The sequence below is a fragment of the Oratosquilla oratoria genome, chromosome 3 (assembly GCF_046742065.1).
Source record: "Oratosquilla oratoria isolate Oo_2021 chromosome 3, ASM4674206v1, whole genome shotgun sequence".
Lineage (NCBI taxonomy): Eukaryota > Metazoa > Arthropoda > Malacostraca > Stomatopoda > Squillidae > Oratosquilla > Oratosquilla oratoria.
The window spans coordinates 71,900,493-71,927,666 of record NC_134779.1 but is presented as its reverse complement, the minus strand read 5'-3'; the positions used below and the strand labels follow the sequence as shown (position 1 = coordinate 71,927,666).

The following is a 27,174-nucleotide window of genomic DNA, read 5'->3' as shown; positions in this document are numbered from 1 at the left end:
TGATTACAATATTTCACCACAGTAGGGAAAAATAACCAAAAATATTATCAGTTATATGAATTGCACACAGTTACTGAGAAAGTGAAGATTTGGTGTATAAATAGAAAGAAGTTGTGGTTGTGGCCAATTTGACCTTATCCGGCACCCTCTCCTCGAAGTGAAAGTCAGAAGAGGGCTCATAGGTAAGGTGTTCGAAACTGTATTATGTTATTTTATTTGCATTTAAAACGTGGTGGTGGAATCTGTCAAATAAATTGCAAGGGAAACCCTCTGTATCCTATGAAATTTACGTATCCCTCCTCCTGTGGCTTTATAGATCTCGGTCAGCGTCTAGTCGAGGTCACCTCTGGTGACAGACGCAGCCGCAATGCACACACGAACGAACAAAGTGCCGGCACATATCCAGTATATATATACATACACACAAACCGACCCGCTTGAGAAACATTTCCAGCTCACTTCTTTCCTACTAGTGACGAGTGGAGCTCTGGCTCTCGAGCTCATTGATGAACGTGAAGCTCTTGAAGAAGAGACTGGAATAGCTACAATATTGAATTCTGAAAATGGTTCAGTAAGTCGCTACTTGATCTATCGGTGCAAGATTTTGCCTCTACATTTACCAATTTTTTCTTTCCTAGAGGAATTGTTTGTTCTGGTGTTGGTTCTCTGATTAATTCTCAAGTAATAGAATTTTTTGGTGATCTCCGGAATGTCAGTTTCGATTCATTAACTGTTTTCGAACGAGGTGGCACTTCACTTTCATTCTAGCTACCGCCAGACTACTTGATGCGTCACCCTCTAAGTAGCTAATTCCTTCAATGCAATGTTGTTATACCGAATTAGATATTGTGGTGAATGCGTGATGATTACATTTAACCAATGATTGAGATCCGCCTACTCCCCTCCTGAATAAGATCGTTTTGCATTTGCCCCCAACAAAGTGCGGTAATTTAAGAAAAATAACACTGGACTGTTTTCCCCTGTTGATCTAAAACACTTCCAAATAAATCTAGATATTTCGAATTTTATCCAGTGTTCAGGCCTCCTCATCCTCCTATCAACCAAACCGAGCGGCCCACCCTTCCTCCCTTCACCCATTCAGTACTGAGAGGTGTCACAGTGGCCAAAAATATGGAAACTTTATTTGGCAGTGATGTAGCCGTAGAGTTAATCCGCACAGGGGCTCTGGGAGCATTACAACTAGTACACGCTTTTTTGCTTTTTTTTTTAAGCGAGTGATTGAATTCAGATACATTTTTCCTACAGTCATAGTCGAGATTAATAGTGTATACGCTTCTAGGAAACTCAAAGAGTAGAAAGAAGAGCATAACAAATGAGGGGTAGATGTCAGTAATCTTAAACATAAATATCAATGACACTGGTTAACAAAGATTTTGCCCAAAGAAAAGGGACTCTTGTTTTTCACGCATTTTTGCATTCTGAATCCAAAATTATTCTAAAAATATGTATATATATATATATATATATATATATATATATATATATATATATATATATATATATATATATATATATATATATTGTGTAACCCATATTTTTTGTGTTCCAGTACAATCTTGCCGTTTGATGATCTATGTATTACAGAAATCGGCTGTAGTGTTGTTTATTTCTATTTTCTGTGAGTCAACACTGGAAGGTAAAATATGTAAAATGTTGGGGCGTGCAGGCAGCACATATTTAAAAGGTGAATAGCATACTTAGTACTGTACTCGATAGCCAAGAGAAATATAAGTGTGGTTGGAATTCGTTTGTATCAGTGGTGATTTGAAAATTACTTATGTGATATTTTACAATGATTAAGAAAAAGTCAACATACTACACCCACCATCAAAATGCTAAGAAGTTGTACAAGCAGCCCATACTGTTTTCGCTACCTTTGTGGTAAATTAAACATTTAAATCAGAAAAGCGCCATCTCACACTACTGATTAAAAAGTGTTATGAGTATTACTTCGGGCCCCTCATACATGTTGTGTAGTCTGTGTCAGACTTCTCACTAAAGACAAAGGGTCCTATCATTCGGAGAGACCAAGAATTGCACTTCAGATTGCTACTTCTGCAAGACCATTATAAGTGGCATAACATTAGAATCCAAGCACACTGTACTCTGTCATGGAAACTCAGTACTAAGGAAAGTGGAGCCCTTCTATGCTAGCTGATTACAATTGGACACTTAGAAGAGACGTTCTACAGGCCAAATATAGCCTAAATTATGTCATTACTACGTTTATAGGTCAGCACATTTGTAATATCATCCTGATGTGTTAATTAATGCCATACAGCTGTTGTAATATGACAAATTCTGAAAGCATGTTTAAATATGCATATAAACACCTATCATAATTTTTAGACAGGAATAATTTTCATTTTGTTGGCCAGTGTGATATGAAGGAAAGAGTTATCTATGCAGAGACGAGGATTGGCATCACGATCTTGCTTATTCAACGTATTTATATCTATGTAATTTATTTTTTCTTTGCGACAACTTACCGTCCATTTACAACCATTCTCCTATGACACCTATCTCTTGCCTTTACTTTTTCTTGCTCAACAGATATTCCTCTTTTACTCAAAGCGCCCCTTTACCCTATCTATCCACTCATTCTTTGTCTTCCAATCGAGTTCATCCCATCCACCTCTGCCTTCCACACATTTTTGTTAATCTTTCCAAACCATCCTCATCTCTTCGCTTCTTACTCTATCCATCCTGGTAAACCGTCCCATATAGTGTCACCTCTTCATATAATCTTCTCTTTCCATCCATCTCTAGATACTCATTTCTCATGACACTTTTCAGACCCCCAAGATGTTTACTTGCACCTCACTCTACATTTTATATCCACCTACACCCCACATGCCTCCAGACTCTGCTACATGTGACCCTAAATACTTAAAACTATACACTCTCTCTGGCGTCTCCACTTTAAGATTTACTTCCAACCCACTACAAGTTTCATACTTTGTACATTCTATGAGCTTGGTTTTCTCTACATTTGCTTTCAACTTTCTCTTATCACATACCTTCCAAAAATCCATCACCATCTGCCTTATACCTTCCTCTGACCGCTACAAGAGCATTGTCATCAGCAAACAACAACTGGCTCACTACCCACTTCCCTCCACTCTAATAATTTTCAGTTGTCCATCACCTTTGGATTTACCTCCTGTACCACCCCATCCACGTACACATTCGAAAGCCATGACAAGATAAAATCTCGCTGACGCAGCCCCTTAAACCACTCATTCTCCCAATTCTAAACCGTAATACAAACTGTACTACTAGTGTAAAAGCTTTTGACTCTCCTTACCAGTACCCCCATTGCATATATCTGCAATACGTCCCGCAATGTCATCTTATCGACCTTGTCATAAAACTTATCTAGATCACAGAAGCCCAATAAAATTCCTCACGTTTCGCCCAAAACTTGTTGTAAATCTGCCTTGATGGCAGATCCATGCATCCTTTCCTCAACCAATACTGTTTCTCACCAATTACACCCTCTGTACATCTCCTAATTCTTTTAGTTAACACCCTCCAACATGTCTTTCCAACTACACTAAAATATTGATCTTTCTAAAAGTACTATACTCATATTCATCACCTTATTTACCTTTTTCTGTATACTGTTGCCAGTACACATACTTTTTCATTTTTATATCTTTCACTGAAGAGTCACTTATTTACCTTATATTTACTTTTTCTATATGATTTTGCAGTACATATATTTTTTCTTTCTATATTTTTCACTAAAGAGTCACTTATTTATGTCTAAATAATTCTCTTTGCTCCCTTCATTTTTTTTCATCAAATAGTTTATACGTGTTTCTGGTGTCTTATGTCTGAGCCATATCTATTTTATTTTGCACTGCACGCTTCGCATACTCTGTCCATCATATATATATATATATATATATATATATATATATATATATATATATATATGTATATATATATATATATGTATATATATATATATATATATATATATATATATATATATATATATATATATATATATATATTGAGGTTCAAATTCTTCAGTTTGAAGAATAATCTTTTGTCTTCACAGTTCAAAGTATGAACATAATCATTCATGATTTCAAAATCATGGAGAAGAGGGTGCAGTAAAAGGCGCTGCTGAATGCCAATGGTTATAATAACACAAGGTAACAGTACAAAAGCTGTTGACACACTTAAGTCTTTTCGCCTCTCACGGAGGCTTCTTCAGGGTGAGAAGAACTATAATATCAAGGCTAACTAGGTGTACTATCGTCGAAGATGAAGGGAAATGTGAATGGTCTCTGGCCGACTGTCAGTCCTTAAAAAGCAGGATGGTAAGGGTATTGGGAGAGGTCATCCCAATTGGGATGACCTCTCCCAATACCCTTACCATCCTGCTTTTTAAGGACTGACAGTCTTGGCGTACGCTGACGATGCAGACCTAGAAGATAGAAACTTAGAAGGGGTAAAAGAGATTTTCATGGTCTTTAAAGAGAGAGCAAATAGAATGGGATTACAGGTGAACAGTGCAAAAACAGAGCTAATGCGAATGGAAAAGGACGTTAATAGAGAGGAACAATTAGAAATAGATAATGTCAGGTATGGGGTGTGCAGAAGATTTAAGTACCTTGAAGAAGATCAGTAGGAAGACCCAGAAGAAGATGGATGGATAACATCAAACAAGACCTAAGAAGTGCTGGGATGTAGAATACGGAAGACTGGATGACAAGTGCGCAAAACCGACGTCAATGGAGGCAGATAGTATTGGTGGTGAGGGGTCAGCAAGCGGCCCAAACACCAACAGAGTAAGAGTAAGAGTAAGAGAGTATCCTCGTATCTTGTAAAGTGTCTAATGTTATTTTCATCTTCCACATTCGTTTGTAGAATCTTTATCCTTAATCATTTATATGATCACATTATAAAGTAGATAGTTATAATGAGATAAAGTAAAATAAAAGTCAAACAGTAACTTACTGTGATGCGGCTTTCATAATTATGAAATACAAGACACTAAACTAATAGATGGAATTTATAACTATAGCTACAGTATCAACAACGAGTTAAATATCAAAACAGCGGTCCAAAAAGACACGACGGGAATACTGTAAATCCGATCAATCACGATGCAGTACAAATTTTGAGTGGAACTCAGTTTTGCTTTATCTATAAACCATATCATCATGAGATAAAACCAGTGGTTTATTTTCAGATTATCCTAATTATATATCCTTTTGGAAATATTTTGGCTGAATCCTTTTACCATAGTTAATATGGAAGGTAAATAAGAAAAAATGTAAAGATTTATATTTATTTCCTCGGTGTAGTGTTAAACCTTACTGGTTGCACACGTAAGTTCATGTCCAGCATTAATATCTAGGAATTTAAATCCTAACTGTTTTGCTAGTTCTGACTGAGTCATTGGTCTTTAGTTCTGAGGGAAGTATTGTGGGAGGAAGAGGGATTACATTTTAAAGCCAACAAGAGTCACAAAGGAAGTTAGAAGACTACGGGCGGGAACAAACAGCTGCTCACCGGGGAGTTGCTCAATTACTCAAAAAAAAAAAAAAAAAAAAAAAAAAAAAAAAAAAAAAAAAAAATTTAATATTTCCACGCTAGATTTTTTGTTAGAAAATTTCTAGTGTTTTATACATTCATTATGTACAAGCGCGAGGATTAGATTTTATCAGAAAATGCAAATGACCTAATATTTCTTTCCATGAATTGTATTTAAATGTATTTTGTAGTATCAATTCATCCATTCTGATTATTCGTCTAAATCAGTGGTTCTTAACCTTTTCATTACCACGCCCCCCCTACGAACTACTATTTTTTTCACGCCCCCTTGCATATATAGGTAAATATTATTCTCTAATTTAAAAATAGAATAGAAACGGTAATGTCTTTTTAGTCCATTTATTAAGTATAAATTGCAATAATTTAATAATTGACACTTTCGAATAGGTACATGATTAATGAGATATTTGGCACTGCTTCTTAGCTACCAGATCTAGAATACGCGGTCGAATGCTCGAGAGTGCACAACGCAAGTCGCCTTCAACGTTGAGGCGGTTTCTGTACTTAGTCTTCATAGAAACGAGCGTGGAAAATGCTGTTTCGCACATATATGTGGATCCAAACATTGTTAGAATCCGAAGAGCCTGGTGTGAGGTCAAAGGGTAAACATGAAGGTATTTGACCCAGAAAGTCTCCAAATCCATATCTTTGAAGTCTTCTTTAGCTGTGGAGTCGAACTTCAACTCTAGGAACTCTTCTTGGACTTCTTCAGCTACATCAGCTACTTCACATTGAAATGGATTCTTGATGAATTTCCATGCTTCACGCTTGTCGTCTATATCTGGGAAGTATCTGACGAATTCCGATTTCAAGTCACTTAGATGAGTGATTATTTGCTCTTTTAACTCAGAGTCGAGGTTACTGTCAGCGAGAGCCGTATCTATGTTCTAAAACTCGAAATTTCCAAAGATCGAGTTTGGCCATGAAGGTACGAATGGTGTCATGGTGCACGAGGATATTGATGTTTTTTCCTTGTAGTTTGAGGTTCACAGCATTCAATGCCTCAAAAATATCCACCAGGTAGGCTAAGGTTGCATGAAAACCTTCAGACTGAAATTTGTCATAAAGGTCTACTTTCTGCTGTGAATCTAGAAATATTTCTACTTCTTCTCGTAACTCATAAAGCCTTCCAAGCATATTTCCTTTTGACAACCATCGCACGTTCGTGTGAAAAAGCAAGGCTTCATGTTCGGATTCCATATCCTTACACAGCAGTTTAAAAAGACGACTGTTCAAGGCTCCAGCTTTGACAAAATTGACAATCTTGATAGCCACATTCAAGACGTCCATCATTTCAACAGACAAAGCTCTGGATGCTAAGGCTTCCCGATGAAGTATGCAGTGTGTACTCATTACGGAAGGATTTCTTTCTTTCACCTTTGTGACAAACCCAGACCGTAAACCACGCATGGCTGGTGCGCCATCAGTACACACTCCTACCAGCGACTCCCAAGAAAGCTGATTTTCCTGGAAAAAATCTGATATAACATCAAAAATAGCTTCTGCTGTTGTGAAACTTTCCATCGGGTGACAGAACATAATTTCTTCTTTTGTATTATTGCCTGATACAAAACCAGCATACATCAGAAGCTGAGAACACTGAGCGACATCAGTCGTTTCATCACACTGCACTTGGTCGAGAGTCTGAACTTTGATATCTTGAGAAATTCATCTATCCTTTTCTTGACTGTATCATTTGACAGAGAAATCTGGGAAAGCTTATTTGCATCATCTTTCCCCAAAACGAGTTCTGCTGCACATAACATACTTGGTTTTATGAGAGACTCTCCAATGTTATGACTATTCTTGCTCTTTGCAATCAACATAGCGATCTCATAGGAAGCCTCAACAACCTTTGAAGATTGCTGCCGAAATGACCCACTGTCGTCCAGTTTAGCTCGCTTCAAGGTGTCTTTTTTAGTTTCAAAGAATGCCTTCGGCTTGTCAACTAAAGCAGGATGTGATGTCCTCAAGTGACGTTCCAGGCGTGAAGGCCGCATTCCATCATTGCTCAGAGTCTTGTAACATATCACACACTGTGGAACCTCGGTGTTACCCCTTTGGAGAGAAACAAATCCAAATCGAATGTAATCTTCAATGTACTTCCGTTTCTTAGCACTCATTGCAAAATACTTGATGTTTTGTATCTATGTAAATATGTAGAACAAATGAGGCCAACACATCAATAAGCAATAATCACACAACGACTGGTGAAACACAATTGTCTCAGTCACATTGATAGCATCGTGCGAGAATTTACTAGCCCATCAGTCTTATCATGACGTCATCGTACGATTCAACCGACGAAGACAATCTCGGAAGAAACGCTCTGCCTAAACGGGTCTCATTCTAACGGTTCATTAGTAGGAAAGAATTCTGTAATAATTCATATGCTTATGCTTATAGTACTGGCCCATGCTGTTGTAAAAGTAATCACTAACTGGAAAAACTTATACTTTTCACCCGAAAGCTCGCGCCCCCCCTGGAAATGATCCACGCCCCCCTGGTTAAGAATCACTGGTCTAAATGATCGCAGGAAGCCTGGAAGCATCTGGCTTTCTGCAGCATAGGAGCAGGCAGCTCTGAACCGGGAGAATGATCCTTACTCTCTTCTTTGGTGATTATCCTCGTCAATTTTGTTGAATCTGCGTAACCACCTACAAGTTATTGGAATTCAATATTCTCTGACTTGTATATGTTGCTGGTTCTAATACGGTCTTGAGGGGCAACATGGTGGATATGTCACACTGGTGGTGGAAACTGATAGGGAAATCATGTCATTCACAACATGGCACAATTTGCATTATTTGTTGGTATGCACCAGACATAAGTGCTGTCGAAGTAGCCCTGCGATATTCACCAAATGTCAAAATATGCCAAGAATCCATAGTCCCACAATGAAGTCGTTCCTAATTATAAAGGAAGTCATCTTTGGAAATCCAACGAATTGCCATAAAATTAGTTCATTTTTATTAAGAGTATCACTAAAAAAAAAAAAAAAAAAAAAAAAAAAAAAAAATTAAGAAAGAACAATCGTTCGCTTTTTAAATTTTCTGGTGAAGAACTGTCTAGAGACCATTTGCCGCTTAGCACTTGTCCTTCATTTGGAAAAAGGGGATTAGAGGTTTAAGTGCACCGGGAGAGTGGAGTCGCACTCTAGGCCTGACCTCACTCACGTAATGTGTAACACAAAACTATGTAGCACAAAACTGCAGACCCAGTTGATACACATTGGATACAGTTTTTGTTTATATGCGTCTGATATTTTTCCCAAAAGAAGATTGTGTCATGAAATTGTAAGAGACAAAATATGAAGAAGAAAACGAAAATCAGCCGTTCAGTCATGGCAAATACAGTAACTTGAAACACCATTACGAAACAAGTCACAACAACTTTTCGTATATTTATTAGCCAAAATTAGAGCCAAGAAAAAAGAAACTAATTGCGATGAGTTCACCATTAAACAGCAAGAATTCACTGCTAAAAATATTCAATAAGGAAGCTAATAACGACTAAAACCAGTTTTGTTATGTCAGGGAGTATTACTCGTGCTAAATGCCTATATTCTGATGAGTTCGTTAAAAATGTATATATGAAGTTGTCGCATTATTAGATCCAAGTAACACTAACTTTCACTGATTTTCAGTGACCATCTATCAATAGATACCAAACAAAAGAGAGGCGTATCTCCCAGATGTTGTTGTTGTTGTTGTCGTTCCCTAGACTGTCTGTCCGAGCAGTCCCGTCTCCCCAAGGAAGGCCACAGCCGAAACTGGGTTTTCCCACAAATCCTTTATAGAGTGTATGTTGTGTTGTTTGCGTGCATGATTGTGTATAATGCAGTCTTCCATTATGTGTTGTATGGTATGGGGTGAAGTGTTACATCCTGGGCAGCTGTTCACAACACGGTCGTCCAGCCTCTTCTGGTAGCTTAGAAGTGCTGGGTGGTGACCGCATCGCAGTCTGGCCAAGTGGACTCTGTCCTTACGTGGGAGAGAGGATTCAGAAGGGTGGATATCAGGGGGTCTGGCATGCAGCAGTGTGTTGTCTTTCAGTGTGTTAATGGAGCGGTGAGTGATATGATTATGAATATGTTTCCGGAGGCTGGTATTTGGTGGTTGTGGAGGAAGAGAAGAGAGTATCTGTGTGTAATAAAGGTCTTTGGGTGTAGTTTTAATGTTTCTTGGTGTGTGTGGGTGTTCTGCTATGTAGTGTAGCGGGTGTGATGTGTTTGTGGTGGCTGCAGCAAGTGTTTGTGTGCCTCTCATGTCGAGGTGGTCCTTGACTTTGAGGACTTTTGTTTCATGGTGTAAATGGTCTGTAGGTGATGTATTTGTGCAGCCTGTAATTGTTTTTAGGGCTTTGTTTTGTATGATTTGAAGGGTGTTGTGGTGTGTCTCACTGAGATTAGGAGCCCATGCAGGACTCGCATAATTCATCACTGAGCGTATGCATTGTTTGTATATTGTTATATTAGTTTCTTTGTTTTGTCCAAATGTTGTTCCAGTGATTGACTTAAGTGCGTTAAGTCTAGGTGTGCATTTGTTTTTTATGTTTGTGAGGTGTTGTTTGAAAGACATGGATGTATCGTATGTTACACCAAGAATTTTCGGTGTGTTTGTGTGTGGTATTAGAGTGTTGTTGATGTAGAGATGAGGTATGTATTTGTGTTCTTTTGTCCAGTTGGTGAGAAGTGTTGCTGTAGATTTGGTTGGAGCTATTTTGAGTCTGTTTGTGATGAACCATGTGTTGAGTGTGTCAAGGTAAGGCTGGATTATTTCTGCAGCTTTGTCTGTGTTACGATGTGTGCATGTGATTGTTATGTCGTCTGCGTAGGAAGAGATTTGTATGTCTGAGGTGTCTGGCGTGGGTAAGTCATGCATGTATAGATTAAATAATGTGGGGGATAGAACCGAGCCCTGTGGTACTCCGTTCTTAATGTTTCTGATGTGCGATGATTGGCCATTATATGACACATGAGCATTCCTGCCTGCCAGATAATTGGCCAGCCATCTTTTGGTGTTATTGTGCATGTCTGTGTTATATATTTTATTTGTTAGGTTGTGGCGGGGGATAGCATCAAAAGCTTTACTAATGTCTAATGTTATAAGAAGTGTTCTGTGGTGGGGCCTATCTGAATTGATGCCATCTAAAATTCTTTGTGTGAGGTTTGTCAGAAGTGTGTTTGTGGAGTGTAGTGGCCTAAAACCGTGTTGTGAGTCAGCAAGGGGAATATATGGTGTGACAAGTTTAAGTATTAGGCGTTCAATGACTTTAGAGGGGGTGCAGAGAAGTGTGATTGGGCGGTGCGATGTTGGGATTGTTGGGTCTTTGTTCGGTTTTGGAATGGTGATTATTTTACCATGCTTCCAGATGTCGGGTATTGTGTTGTGTGAATAGCTGTAGTTTGCAATGTTTGTGAGTGCGTGTATACCTTGTGGTCCAATGTGTTTTAGGTGTATGTTGCTTATGTTATCAGGGCCACAGGCAGATGAGTGCTTGAGACTATGCAATATGAGTTTTGTCTGACTGTCTATGAAGGGTGTATAGTCTGAGTCTGTGGGAAAGTCTTTCTTACGTCGAATGGTGCGTCGGTCGTCAGGGTGAGATATAAGATGGCTCGTCTGTGCAAAATGACGTATGAGTGCGTTTGCTTGTTGTCTGTTTGAGGGTAGATTATCTGTTGTTGTGATTATTGCTGCGTGAGAGCGTGTAGTGTTAGTGTTGGATAGTGTGATGCTGTTGAGTGTTTTGTACAATTTGCTGGTGTTTGATTTGTGATCAAGTGTATTGATAAAGTTTTGCCAATTTTGTGTTTTTTGTTCATGTATTTTATTGGCAATCACAGTGTTTAGTGTTTGTATTTGGTCTGCTATGTTTTGAGGGATAGGTGTGGGGGTATCGTGTTTAAGTGTGTCACGTTGTCTGATGAGGCCTTGGATTTCTGGTGTGAAGTTGGGGTTGTGTGATTTTCTGTTGCCTCTAGGGATGTATCTCTTGTCTGCGTTTTGTATGATTGTATTAAAAGCGCGCACAGCATTGTTTATGTTTGTGATTGGTGTACTGTTAAGTGTTTCAAAATGTTGTTCTGTCTCTTCATTAAAGGCTTCCCAGTTAGCTCTCTTGTAATTGGTGTAAGTGTGTCTGTGGCCAGCTGGGGTGCATCTTGTTTTGGTGGTGATGATGATTGGAAGGTGGTCAGAACCAAGGGCTCCGACCACTCTCCATGATGTTGTTGGGGTTAGGCAGGGGGAGCAAAAGGTGATATCAGGAGAGGAGGGAGTGTAGAGGGCTTGGTATGGGATATGTGTATGATTATGCGTGTTGTTCATGATAGTCAATGAGTCGAATTGAGTCTGTATATCAAGCCCTCTGTCTGTGTCAGGGTTGTCGACAAACCAGGCAGACGACTTGGCGTTGAAGTCACCACCCATGATCAGGTTGGGGATTGAGGTTAGTTGGCTGAGTTGAGGTCTGAAGGTGTTTGGAACTGTGGGGGATGATTGGGGGGGAATGTACATGTTAACTATTGTTAGTGTTGAATTGTTGCCTGTGCGGATACGAATGGATTGGGTTTCTGTTGTGTTATCTGTGGTAGGGAGGAGAATTTTGGTTGTGGCACTTGTGTCCACAAAACAGATGGAATGGTGGATCAGGGTGATGAGTCCACCGCCATTGCCGTCAGTCCGGTCTTGTCTGATAGTGGTGTAATTATGAAATGATGGTGTTTTGTGTGAGTGTCTTAATTTTGTTTCTTGTAGAATTGCAATGTGTATGTTGTGTTGTTTAAGAAAGTGTTCAAGTTCATGTTTTTTAGTGTTAATACCGTCAATGTTGTGTTGTAATATGTTGATGTTGTGTGTTTTGTATGTGTTGTATGTTGCCGTTTGGGGTTGAGGTTGGGGTGGTAGTGGGGAAGGTGTAGGATCTGGGTCAGAGGGGGGGAAAGGAGAGATCGGGGACAAAGGAAGGGGAGTACTAATCGGGGGTAAGGGCAAAGGGAAATTGTGAGTGGGTAAGGGTGTTGGCTGTGGTTGGGGAGGTGGGATTGGGGTTACTGGAGGGCAGGTAGAACATGTCCAAGTGTTTGTGTATTGGTTTGTGTCAGCAAGTGTTGTACAAGTGAGGTGGGCCCAGTTTTTGCACATATTGCACTGAACTGAGCCCTTTGTCTGTCTGCTCGAAGTAATGGGTTTAGAGCATGTTGGGCATGTGTATTTTGTGGTGGGCCCAGGATTGCTCTCTACATCTCCGGCTAAAAGTAGAAGAAGAGGGGTGATCGCCGGAAAATGACCCCTCAGTGCAGAAAAAACGTAACATTGTGTGTTGGAAAAAAAGGATTGTGGTACTCCCCCAGATAGGCGTAGCTCCTCCTTGGGGATCGGTGCCATCTGCGTAGAGCTGATGGCCAGGGGTAGATGCTGCTGTTTGGCCCCCAACTCTTGGGGTTGGGGGGTGGTCCCACGACGTAGACGTTGCAGCTCCAGGACCTCTCCATCAGTACCATCAACATCTCTCCCAGATGTTGATGGTACTGATAAAAAGGAAAATGGTTTTAGAATTCCCTTACATTCAGCTTAGCTCTTGACGCTTCAAAAGAAATACAATACAATTCAGAAATGGCAGTATTTGTTCTTTATATTTCCTCTTATGTAACTGTGAAAGAAAACATGATAGACTTAGTGGCATTAAAAGAAGCAACATGTGGTATTGACACGAAAGTGCGCTTCACAAAGCCTCAACAAATGCTGGTGTTCCACTGAATAAAATCGTCACAGAATCAGCAAATGGAGTTCCCGCAATGTTTTCGGAGGAATGCAAGATCAATTGGACCTGTGAAAATTTATCCCAGGTTTCCAGAATTTCAGCCTGTTCATTGCATTATTTATATTGAACACATAGCAACCACATATTTCAAGTATGAAGATGTTATGAAACTTGGCCTCAAAATCGCCAGTTTCATACGGTTAAATAAGAAAACCCACCTACATTTTAGATTTTTACTGAAGCTTTTCAGATGAACGATAAACAGTGATGTCTTACATTTTAAAGAAGGCTGTTATCCAGTAACATCTTGGGTAGGCTTATGGATCTTTTGGAACTTATTATTACTTTTAATAAAGAAAGTAGTAGAGAGTTGATGGTTGAGATGTGTTTAGAGAGTTGATGAGAGCTAACACAATGTTTAGGAAAAATGTTAAGCATAAGTACACATGAGAGAGGGTGGTGGATGGAAGGGTGGTTGATAAGACTCTATACCCGTTGCACTGAGATCTGGCCGTTAGGGCGGAGCACTGGGAGTTCCCCTGTGGTGCCACATATAATTATTCTATAATTTCATTTTATTTTATAATTCTATTTTATAATTTTATAATGTTGCCTCATATGATTATATTATAATTTTTTGTCACACACCACCACTGAGGTAAAAATCAAAGCAATGTTTTCTATACAAAGGTTTCGTTTCTTTAAGTCTAGATATGGCATATGTGCATGAGAGAGCGACGTTGCCGCTACATCTAATCTCTGGCCCCGCCCCCCTCATACTGCATTCAGAAAACATTGCATCCACATGCACGTTCTCGCCATGGATGCCCACATGTGGCAACACCGGGAAATCTCCTAGCCCCGCCTTATCGGCCAATTCTCCTTGCGCTGACTATAGTGGTATCCAGGAAGAGTTTTGGATGTCCATGTTCTTTAGAGGGAAGAGTGGGGAAATATCAGATCATTTTTTGGTGGAAAGTAAGTTGTGAGTGGAGGATAGACGGAGGAAGAGGAAAAGGACTGAAGGTAAAGAAGTGCTTAGAGGAAAATGTTTAAATGAGAGGGAAAAAGAGCAGGAGTACAACGAGATGCTGAGAAAGGTGTGGGAAGTAGTAAAGGTTAGAGTAGAAGCGGATGAGGAATAGGGGTGTTTCAAGGAGGGAGTAACAAGATGTGCAAACAGAGTGTGAAACAAGGAGGATGAGAAGGAATAGGAGGGGTAGTGAATGGTGGGATGATGAAGTGAAGAAGGTTGTTGAAGAGGCCAAGCGAGCATTCAGGAGCTAGTTGCAAAGTAGGACGAAAGAAACATGAGAAGTACAAAGAAAAAGAAAAAACAACAACATAAGATAAAGGAGGCAAAAGAGGGCAGATGTAAAATGGGGGAAGAGTATGACAAAATTTTGAAAGCAATAAAGATATTTTGGAAGGAAGTTAAGAGAGGGAGACGAATCAAGCAGAGAAGAAAAGGTAGGTGGTGGAGATGGAGAGATGATAAGGGAACTGCTAAATGTGGAGGATACGGAAGGAGTGGTGGTAGCAGTGGAAGACGCTGATAAAGTAACGGTCATGGATGAGGAAAATGGGGGAGAACAAAGAGAAAAAGAGATGCAAGTGGTTATTGAAGTGATGGGAGCAGGTAAGATATCTGGGTTAGATGGGTGTCATGCGGATTATCTGAATAGGGGAGGACTGAATAGTGAGGTTGTTTAATGTGTGTCTAAAGGAGGGTAGAGTGCCGGAAGACTGCAGGGGTGCCTGTATAGTTCCGCTTTACAAGGGAAAAGAGGACATATGTGAGTGTAGTAGTTTCAGAGGGATCAGTTTGTTGAGTATAGTTGGAAAAGCTTATGGGAAGGTTTTAGTTGAGAGGATTAGGAGAGGAACAGAAAGAATAATTGGTGAAGAACAGTGTGGGTTTAGGAAAGGTAGGGGTTGCGTGGATCAGATTTTTGTAGTAAGAAGGCATTGTGGGTGGTTTTGCAGACATACGGAAGTGGGGGAAAGCTGTTAAAAGTAGTCAAGAGTTTTTACGAGAGTGGTAGAGTCTATGTTAAAATTGGAAATGGAGAGAACGACTAGTTTGAGGTAAAAGTGGACTGGATCAGGGATGTGTCATGACGCTGTGGCTGTTCAATGTTTACATGGATAGGTGGTGTGGGAGGTAAAGACGAGGATAATGGGCAGGTGACTGGAGATGGTTAAAAGAGAGTGCAGAAAAGTGGGAGGTAAGCTAATTGTAACATTGCTGACGACACTGCATTTGTGGTAGGGTCAGAGGAAGGATTAATTAAGTTAGTGACGGATTTTTGGGAGGTATGCTATAGGAGAAAGTTGAAGGTAAATGTGGGTAAAAACAAGGTGATGAGATGTACAAGGAGAGAGGATGACAGTAAGTTGGAAGAAGTGAATATCTTTAGGTATTTGGGGTTGCATATGGTGATTAAAGATATCATACAAAGAGGAGATTGTATTAAGGAATGATTGTGCCAACAGCTTGGCATGGGCAGAGACTTGGAATTAAAAGGGGCAGAGAGGAAAAGTTTGAATGTGTTTGATATGAAATATCTAAGAAGTATGGTAGGGGATACTAGGTTGAATAAAATGAGAAACAAGTAGGTGAAGAGGAGAGCGGGAGTGAAAAAGAAGAGAGATAGGGTTGATGAAAGAGTATTGGGATGTTTTGGACATTTGGAAAGAAGGAGTGAAGAAAGATTAGTAAAAGAGGTGTGGAAGGCTGATGGGACGACCAAGGATGAGGTGGATGGATGGGATGAAGGGGGCATTGAGCAATAGAGGAATGCCTGTTAATCGAGGAAGGGAAAAGGCAGGAGATAGGGATGACTGGAGAAAGGCTGTGTATAGATGATACTGCTATGCAAGAAAGGAAGGAGCGTGGCTTGGGGAGTAGGTGGTCCTTATGTGTTAATGATACTTTGACGCAGCTCCGCGTCTTCTCTTTTTCTGAATTAGTGGACGGAGAGGGAGTGGGGTCATTGATTAAGTGAAGCGGCCTTGCTCTGGATGTACTGTCTTGCTACATTGCTTTTAACCCAGGGCAATAGATGGGATACAGAGATGACCCATCATCCATGAGGAGCTAAAATGAGAGGGAGGAAAGGGTGGTGGATGGGAGTGGAATGGGTGGGAGTTGGTACGTGAGTTTGACTTGGCTACCTCCCATATAAGGAGGGAAAAGCTATTGGAATATAGATAGATAGATAATAAAGATATTTCCTGTCCTCAATTGGAAAATGTTGTATGGAACCAAGATTTGACGCTTCTTACCAATATAATGAATCATTTATAAACTCTTAATTCGACAATCCAGGGCTAGAATAAGATTGTTTCTTATCTTACACAGACACTTTTTAGCTTTCAAAATAGAAGAATATATATTTTTAGAGACAAACTGTCAATAAGTTTAAACATCTCCCCAATTTCAGTAGGAGAGTAAATACATTCCGGATATAAAACTCACACACACACACACACACACACACACACACACACACACACACACACACACACACACACACACACACACACACACACCTCTCATGGCGCTGTGGTTAGAGCTCTGGCCTGCCACTACGGAGGTCCGGGTTCGATCCTCGCCCGGGGCTGAAATAATATCAGTATCGCAGCGCTGAGGGGTGTTACTCCAACTCTCGTGGGCGGGGAGTTGGGGGTGTGTGTGTGTGCAAGGTCATAGCATTACCCATAGATCGGACCTACGAGCTCTGAGCTCTCTTCCAGGAGGGAAATAGCTGTCGATCACGAGTCCAACACGTGATCCAAAAAAAGACCAAGTGAATACACACACACACACACACACACACACACACACACACACACACACGCACGCACACACACACACACACACACACACACACACACACACACACACACACACACACACGACTCGGTGGCGCAGTTGGTAGAACGATGAACTACTAGCATGGTGGTGCGCGTAGTGCTTGGTTCGAATCCTGCCCAGGGCCGAAATTAATTTCGGTACAGCTGCGCTTCGGGTCGTTACTCTGACTCTCGTGGGCGGGGAGTTGGGGGTGTGTGTGTGTGAAAGGTCATAGCATTACCCATAGATCGGACCTACGAGCTCTGAGCTCTCTTCCAGGAGGGAAATAGCTGTCGATCACGAGTCGAACACGTGATCCAAAAGACCAAAGGACCAAGTGAATACACACACACACACACACACACACACACACACACACACGCCCGCACGCACGCACGCACACATACACACACACACGCACGCACGCACACACACACACACACACACACACACACACACACACACACAGACAGACACACACACACACACACACACACACACTCACACACACACACACATACACACACACATACACACACACACACACACACACACACACACACACGCACGCACACACACACACACACACACACACACACACACACACACACACACGCACACACACACACACACACACACACACACACACACACACACACACATGCACGCACGCACACACACACACACACACACACACACACACACACACACACACACACACACACACACACACACACACACACACACACACACACACACAACTTCGTGGCGCGGTGGTTAGTTCTCGCCTGCCACCACGGTGGTCCAGATTCGAATCCCGCCTAGGGCTGAAATAATTTCAATATCCCTGCGCTGCGGGTTGTTACTTCAACTCTCGTTGGGGGGGGGTGCGTGTAAGGTCACAGTATTACCCATAGATCGGTCATACGAGCTCTGAGCTCTCATCCGGGAGGTTAATAACTGTCGGTCATGAGTCCAACACGTGATCCAAGACCATGGTGAATCACAGACACACACACACACACACACACACACACACACACACACACACACACACACACACACACACACACACACACACACACACACACACACACACACAAGTTGGAAGAATACAGATATAAATTACAATATTTTTCATTGATGATGTGGCCTATGTTGGTTGTCCAGTTCTCAAACATCTAGTTACAGAATCATCTATATAAGTAAAACTAACGGAAATACAAGAGAACCTGCAATTAAAAGTGATTCATAAATCCTAGTCTTCAATAGAGTTTTGGAAGCAAAATTTAAATGCCCCAAGCAAAAGAAAACTAGTGTATAAATAATCTGTTTCCTATCTGTCTATACACCGAAAGGCTTCTTCCTGATCACAAGCCAACCAAAGATTGCACCCACCCCTTACCCATCTCACACCCACCCATCACTCATTTGCCCACTTCCATCTCAGCTCCTTGTGGATAAAGGGGAATTACTACACCCACTGTCCAGGTCAGAAAAAAATGCAGCAAGACACAACATATCCACCACAGCAATGCCCGGCAGCTTAAGTTGGTTTAGCCCCACCGTTTCATTCACGTGGAGATTCTCCCTCCTCGTCCCCTCATGTGGAAATAGAGAAGCCAAAGTGAAATCACTACGGACCGCGACAATTCATCGTCCATTCACAACTATTCTACACTTACACCTATCTCTTGCCTTCTCCTTTTCCTGTTGAACAGACATATCCCTTCTACTCTATGTTCACTTCGCTCCATTATTCCATTTCATCCTCGGTCTTCCACTTAAGTTCACTCCATCCACCTGTCTTGCACACTCTTTTTACGAGTCCTTCTTCACTCATTTGTTCCATGTGCCCAAACCAATCCCAGTATTTTTTCATTAACCCTATCTACCATTTCTTTTTCCACCCTGTTCTCCTCCTCACCTCCTGTTTTCTGATTTCTACACTATCCACACTCGTAACACCCTCCATATTTCTCAGACTCTTAATCTCAAACGCAGTTGAATTGTTCCCTTCCGAATTTCTTACATTCCAAGTCTCGTTCTTGTCTTTGCATCTATGACACTTTTCATTCCTCGAAAATATTCACTTGCTTCTCTCACTCTTCAGTTTACCTAAATCACCACTTCTCGAGTCCACACTACATGTGATTCTAAATACTTGAAATTCTACACCATCCTCACTCTTTGTGAATCACCTCGCTTTTACCTACATTTACTTGCAACTTCCCAAAATTAGTCACTATCTGCCTTAAACCCTTCCCTAACCCAACAATAATCGCAGTGCAATCAACAAACAACGAATGACTCACCTCCGACTTCCTTCCACTATAATTAAACATATTTATTACCCTGCCCATCACCTTTGCATTTCCCTCCTGTATCACCCAATCCATGTACACATAAACAACCATAGTGACATAACACAATTTCGGCGCAGCCTCACCTTCATGTCAGACTACTTACTCTCACAATCCCAACCCAAACACAAACTCTACTACTAATGTAAAAGCTTTTAACTGTCCTTGACAGCTTTTACCCCATTACATACATCTGCAATACCTTCCACAATGCCTTCCTGTCAACCTTATCATACGCCTTCTTTAGGTCTTAAGAGTCGAATAAATATCTACTTTTTGCCCCCTCCCCCCAAAAAAATATTACATATCCATCTCATACATACATACATACATACAAAGGCTTTTTCCCCCTACACGGGTAGCCAAAAAGAAAAAGGCATAGAAACCATTCCCACCCATTCCATTTCCTATATATACCACTAACCTCCACCCTCCTCTCTCGCTCTTATATTGGCACCTCCTGGATGACGGGTCATCCCTGTATCCTGTCCTCTGCCCTGGGTCAGAAGCAGTGTCGCAAGACAGCACATCCACAGCAAGGCCGCTTCATAAATTCGGCGAAACCCCCCCCCCCTCTCCGTCCCCTTATGCAGAAAAGGAGAAGAAGGGGAGAAACCCCTTCGGGCTGCGTTTTTTTTCCATACATACTTCCTCACCACCCATCCCCCACCCACTCCCCCTCATGCATCACAGCATCATCTATACACAACCCCTCTCCATTCACCCCTATCTTCTGTCCTCTCCCGTCCTTCCTCCACAGACATTCCTCTCTTTTGTAATGCCCCTTTCACCCCATCCATCCATCTCATCCTAGGACGCCCCCTCATATTCACTTCATCCACCTCTGACTTCCACACTTCTTTTACTAATCTTTCTTCACTCATTCTTTCCATGTGTCCAAACCATCTTAATACTCTTTCATCAACCCCATCTCCCAGTTCCCTTTCCACCCCTGTTCTCCTCCTCACCTCCTCATTTCTCACTCTATCTAGCCTAGTAACCCCTATCACACTTCTGAGACATTTCATCTCAAACATATTCAAACTCCTTCTCTCTTCCTCACTCATGCTCCATGTTTCTGCCCCGTACATTTCTGTTGGCATAATCACTCCTTCATATAACCTCCTCTTAGCATCCATTCCCAGATGTCTATTTCTCATTACACTTTTCAATCCACCAAGGCATTTACTCGCTTCTCTCAATCTACATTCTACCTCCACCCCCACTCCTCCCTTTCCTGCCACATTCGCACCCATGTATCTAAAACTATCCACTTCCTCCAGTCTTTCACCCTTAATGCTCTCTTCCAGCCTGCTGTCACTCTCTCCCCTTGTACATCTCATCACCTTACTTTTGCCCACATTTATCTTCATCTTCCTTCTTTCACACACCCTCTCAAACTCTGTCACTAACTTCCTCAATCCCTTCTCTGATCCTGCTACAAGCGCAGTGTCGTTAGCAAACAACAACTGGCTCACCTCCCAATTTTCTCCATTTTCTTTAATTATCTCCAACCCCTGACCCACTATCCTTGCATTTACCTCTCGCACCACCCCATCCATGTAAAGATTGAACAGCCAGGGCGACATAACACATCCCTGACGAAGTCCCACCTTTACCTCAAACCATTCACTCTCTCCATTTCTAATCCTAACACAAGCTCTACTGCTCTCGTAAAAATTCTTGACTGCTCTTAACAGCTGTCCTCCTATCCCATATATCTGCAATACCTCCCACAGTGCCTTCCTGTCTACCCTGTCGGAAGCCTTTTCCAGATCCGTAAAATCCCATCCTTACCTTTTCCTATAGCTTTCTCACATATCTGTCTTACCACAAAAATCTGATCTACACAACCTCTACCTGTCCTAAACCCACACTGTTCCTCACCAATTACTCCCTCTGTTCCTCTCCTAATCCTCTCAATCAAGACCCTCCCATAAGCCTTCCCAACTACACTCAACAATCTGATCCCTCTGAAACTACTACACTCACACTTGTCCCCCTTTCCCTTGTAAAGCGGAACTATACAGGCACTCCTCCAGTCCTCCGGTACTCTACCCTCTCTTAAACAAACATTAAATAACCTCATCAGCCAGTCCACCATAACTGTACCTTCTTTCTTCAGACATTCTACATGGAATCCATCCAGACCAGGTGCCTTACCTGCTCTTATCATCTTAACAGCTGCTTTCACTTCATCTTTCCCTATTTCTCTTCCATTTTCCTTACTCATCACTCTCATTTTCTAAGCGCTTCCCACTGCAACTACCTTTCCCTATCCTACTTCACATTTAGCAACTCCCTAAAATACTCTGCCCACTCCCCTCTCACTGCCATATCTTCCATTATCATCTCTCCATCTGCACCTTTTACCTTTTCTTCTCTACTTGATTCGCCTCCTTTTTCTCTTTTAATTTCCTTCAAAAACATCTTTTTATTGCTTTCAAAATTTCCTGTCAGACTGTTACCCCATTTCACATCTGCTCTCCTCTTTACTTCCTTTATCTTATACTTAACTTCCCTTCACTTTACTTTGTACCTCTCATACGATTCCCTCGTCCTAATTTGCAGCCAATCTATGAATGCCTGCTTCTTCTCTTCTATACATTTCTTTGCTTCCTCATCCCACCACTCACTACCCTTCCTTCTATTTCCTCCCGCCCTCCTTGTTCCACACACCACATTTGCACACCTTGTGACTCCCTCCTTGAACTATCCCCATTCCTCCTCCACTCCTAGTTCTACTCTATCCTTTACTCCCTCCCACTCTTCTTTTAGCTTCTTATACTCACTCTCCTTTTTTCCTCATTTAAGCAGTTCACTCTAAGTACCTCCCTACCTTCTGCCCTTTTCCTCCTTCTCCACCTGTTCTCCACTCTCAATTCACCTTCCACCAGAAAATGATCTGATATTCCCCCACTCTCTCCCCTTAGAACATGTACATCCTTAACTCTTCCTACCATACTCCTGGTCACCACTATATAGTCCATTAACCCTCTATATGCCACCCTTCCATACACCACCCTCTCCCATGTGCACTTATGCTTGATTTCTTCACCACAAAAAATCAATCCACGCACCCTCAACCTTTCCTAAGCCCATACTATCCCTCCCTAGTTACTCCCTCTGTTTCTCCTAATTCTCTCAATGAACATCCTCCCATATGTCTTTCCAACTACACTCAACCAATTAATCCTTCTTAAGCTGCTACATTCATATCTGTCCCCTTTTCCTTTGTAAAGCGGAACTGTAGAATAATTCCTCCAGTCCTTTAGCACTCTCTCCTCCTTTAGTTTCACATCAAATAACTTCATAATCCATTGTAACAGTTCTTCTCTTTGACAGACTCTCCAGATAACACTAATCTAAACCTCACCAGCATTCATGATTTTCATTGCTCCAAGCACCTCATAGACCTGTCTTTTTTCTCCCATCAATCAATCCCTAAGCAATGGTAAATGACAATTTCAATGGAACAGCATAAACGAGGGACATCTATAGTGCAAAAGTATCACAATTCCTCTATGAATAAAATTTCTACTCAAACATTGGCAAGTTATGTTTACCTCCGGTCCGGTCATTAGCTGCATATTACCATTCAGTCACTACTACATGTCACCATGCAGTAAGTACACCCATACAGTTCCAGTATAGCATACTAATAAGACTCACTGCATTCTATAATGAAGTTTGTGAAATCGAAGCATCGTGTAATACAAACTTGGGCAGCCAAGTTTACAACAAATCACAGCCAAGATGAAGACCAACAAGAACAGTAAATATTGTATTTGATGTTTTAGAATTTGTAACATTGTTTGTTCTTAATCAAAATGGCACGAGGATACTAGTGGCACCTGATTGAAATATCTATAATTTAATTTCTTTGTTTTTTACGTATGTTTTTTATCTTTTGGACAAGATATTTATTAGACAAATATGATTATATATGTTTTATCTACATATTTACATAAGAACATAAGAATAAAGGAGACTGCAAGAGACCATAAGGCCTACACTAGGCAGCTCCGTATCCATCACCACCTGTCATCCCCATCCATAAAGTTGTCTAATCGTTTTTTAAAACAACTGATAATTTCAGCGCTTACTACATGGTTACTAAGTTTATTCCATTCATCGACCACCCTATTAGTAAACCAACTCTTGCCTATTTCCTTCTTAAATCTAAATTTGTCCAGTTTATACCCATTACTGCGAGTCCTTCCCTATTGTTTTATTATGATGACCTTGTTTGCATCACCCTTGTTATAGCTTTTGATCCACTTGAACACTTCTATTAGATCACCCCGCACTCTGGGTCTTTCTAGGGAGTGTAAGTTTAGGTGCCTAAGCCTCTCTTCGTAAGGCAAATTTCCGAGTCCATGTATCATTTTCGTCATTCTTCTCTGTACTGATTCTGGTGAATATATGTCCATTCTGTAGGACGGAGACCAACACTGTACCACATAATCAAGGATGGGTCTAACTATCGCTAGATAGAGTTTAATAATTACCTCTGCACTTCTATTCGTTACCTTCCTAGCAATGAAGCCTAATGCCCTGTTAGCTTTATTTCTGGCGCTAATGCACTGCTTCCAGGTTTTAAGGTCCGGACTCACCAGAACTCCCAAGTCCCTCTCGCACTCAGATTTTTCTAAAAACGTGTTATCTAAGTTGTATCTAATTTTGGGGTTGTGTAGCCCTACAGTACGTTTGCATGTCTTTCTTAGATGTTCCCGCTATTCATTGCTAATAGCTAAGACTGGAAAACATATGGTATATAAGTCCACTTTATAATTATTGGTATTAATACGGATTAACATTTTAAAAACTGACATTAATGAATATTATTGCACCCATGTACTTAATATATCAATTTTTGAAAAAAAAAAAAAAAAAAAAAAAAAAAAAAAAAAAAGTTCATAACTTGCGGCTTTCAAACAGCTAAAATTTATTGTATGTTGTTGTTTTATTAAGCAATTGGCCACCCTGCTATGGTCTCTTATTCAGGGATAAGAAAGGAATACAAGGAGAGGCGCGCTGGCTCCCGATGATGACCTCTTTGGCCCTCGCAGTTTTCATCTTGGGGACGTGCATAGGGGGACAGCACCTGCCCAATCTGCAGCCCCTTAACGGTATCTTCTTCACTAACATTGTGACAGTGAGAACCCCCCCGGCAAGTTTTATACCTGGCACAGCCGGGGTAGCTTTTGGGGCATCTGGCGGGGGAGCTGGAGGAATATCGAGCTTTGATTCCCCGACCCCGGAGATCACAAATGAGACGCTTCTGACTGCTCTTCGGCAGGGATTCGAAAGCGAGAGTCTCAGAAGAACCACTGGTAAGAAAATGAACATTTGTGCATGGACTGATAGACATATTTCTTGCCCCTGTTCTTCCTGTCACTGTTTCGTTCGCAATGTCTGTTTCCTTAGTATATATATATATATAATATATAGATTATATATATATATATATATATATATATATATATATATATGTGTGTGTGTGTGTGTGTGTGTGTGTGTGTGTGTGTGTGTGTAAATATATATATATATATATATGTGTGTGTGTGTGTGTAAATATATATATATATATATATATATATATATACATATATATAATTATAATAATAATAATAACGAAGAGGGCTATAGCCATTAGCCGAAATGTAGAAGTTATACTATCTGCTAAGTTTTCTTTTATTCCGACTGTGTTTTTCTTGATCATTTTTACAAATGTGCTACTACAGTTTGTCTAAGTGATATATATACATATATATATATATATATATATATATATATATATATATATATATATATATAAGCAATCACATCACCGTGATACGAAAATGCAAAATAACCAAAGGACAAGAGAAACTTGTATTTACTTTCCTATATTACATCTTCAGTCTGGAGATGTAATGTACGAAAGTACTTACTGTCTACAAGTTTCTCTTCTCCTGTGGTTATTTTTGTGACCAGCTTGGTCTTCTTCAGAAGACTTGCTGCTAAACAGTCAGATCACAATACTTACACTCGTAGCGAGAGGGAACCCGCTAAGCTATGAGTGGGCGTGTCAGGTTTTCCCTTTGGCTACTGATTTAATTACCAAGACACTTGCTGCTTTTGAGAGGCACTTAAATCCGTCTCTGTCATTGTTGTTTTTCCTGGTGGCGATATGTGCAGCTTCCACAGTTTTTCTCATATTTTTTTCAAGTCCCTCGTGTAGAATTTCCACGCGGCTCCAGTCAGGTAGGTGTCCGCATTTGTCTAGGTGACGAACCAGGGAGTTAGATGTTCTATGCGTCCTGAGGTCATTTTTGTGCTCACTCAAGCGTTTCTTGATCCCTCGACCTGACTCGCCGAAGTATGATGAAGGACAGCCGCTGCATGGAATGCGGTAAATGACACTGAGGTTATTACGAATATTAGAATGCTTTTTAAATATTTTCCTATCTTATTAGAAGACACTTTTGCTATATTTATTCCACCTTTTAACAAATAATTATCAATAGCTCCGGTGTTCGTAGAATTAGGGACAGTTATAAATTGTGACTTATCTTTTCCCGGGGCCTGGACGTTTGAGCCATCGTAGATCTTCTTGGCTTTCCTCATTGTTCTGGTGATCAAACCTCCGGGGTATTTCAGCTTCTTAAAGTTATTCATGATGTATGCCAGTTCATTTTCTAGGAGTCTTTTACTCCAGATCCGAAAAGCTCTGAGAAAGAAACCTATTAGAACGCCAGTTTTGACACGTCTATTGTGTACTGAAAAATAGTGGATAAAATCGTGACTATTGGTGGGCCTCCTGTATACTGAGAAATTTACCTGTTCAGAAACTCTATGTATCAGCGTGTCTAAAAACGGTAACTTATACTTTTTCTAGATCAACTGTGAATTGACTAGTTATTCACAGCGTTGAGTCTTCTCAGATTATTTTCTACATTGGCTCCTTTGGCATCACCACGATTATGTCTATTCATGGAAGTATTAGAAATGAACAAATACATCAACATTTTGGGAAGAGATACCACTTGGCTAAGGTATGTAGATGACATAATCGTGGTGATGCCAAAAGGAACCAATGTAGACAATAAGCTGAGAAGACTCAACGCTGTGAATAAAGACAATCAATTCGCAGTTGAGCTAGAAAAAGTGTAAGTTACCGTTTTTAGACACGCTGATATATAGAGGTTCTGACCAGGTAAATTTCTTAGCATACGGGAAGCTCTGGCGGGAGTTCGAATCCCAGCAGATGACTTCATTTCCAATTGTCAGAATGACACAAACAATATATATATATATATATATATATATATATATATATATATATATATATATATATATATTAACAATTTCCAATCCTTTTGTGTTTCCCTCTAACACCACCCCCATCCATGTATAAATTGAACAGCCAAGACAACGTATCAAATCCCTGGTGAAGTCCCACTTTTACCTCAAACCACTCACTCTCTCCATTTCTAATTCTAACACAGGTTCTGGTACTCTCGTAAAAACTCTTGACCGCTCTTAGCAGCTTTCCTTCTATCCCACAATAGCTCCCAGATTGCCTTCCTGTATACCTTGTCATAA

At 40.7% G+C, this 27,174-nt stretch overlaps 1 protein-coding gene across 1 annotated transcript; it reads left to right on the top strand.

Annotated features, from left to right (window-relative positions):
- Positions 1–479: 479 nt before the first annotated feature.
- Positions 480–27,174, top strand: LOC143018705 (uncharacterized). Its single transcript, XM_076174292.1, has 3 exons — positions 480–571; positions 24,592–24,920; positions 27,116–27,174. Exons 1-3 carry the CDS (start codon positions 564–566, stop codon positions 27,172–27,174), a joined length of 396 nt encoding a protein of 131 aa, XP_076030407.1. The 5' UTR covers positions 480–563.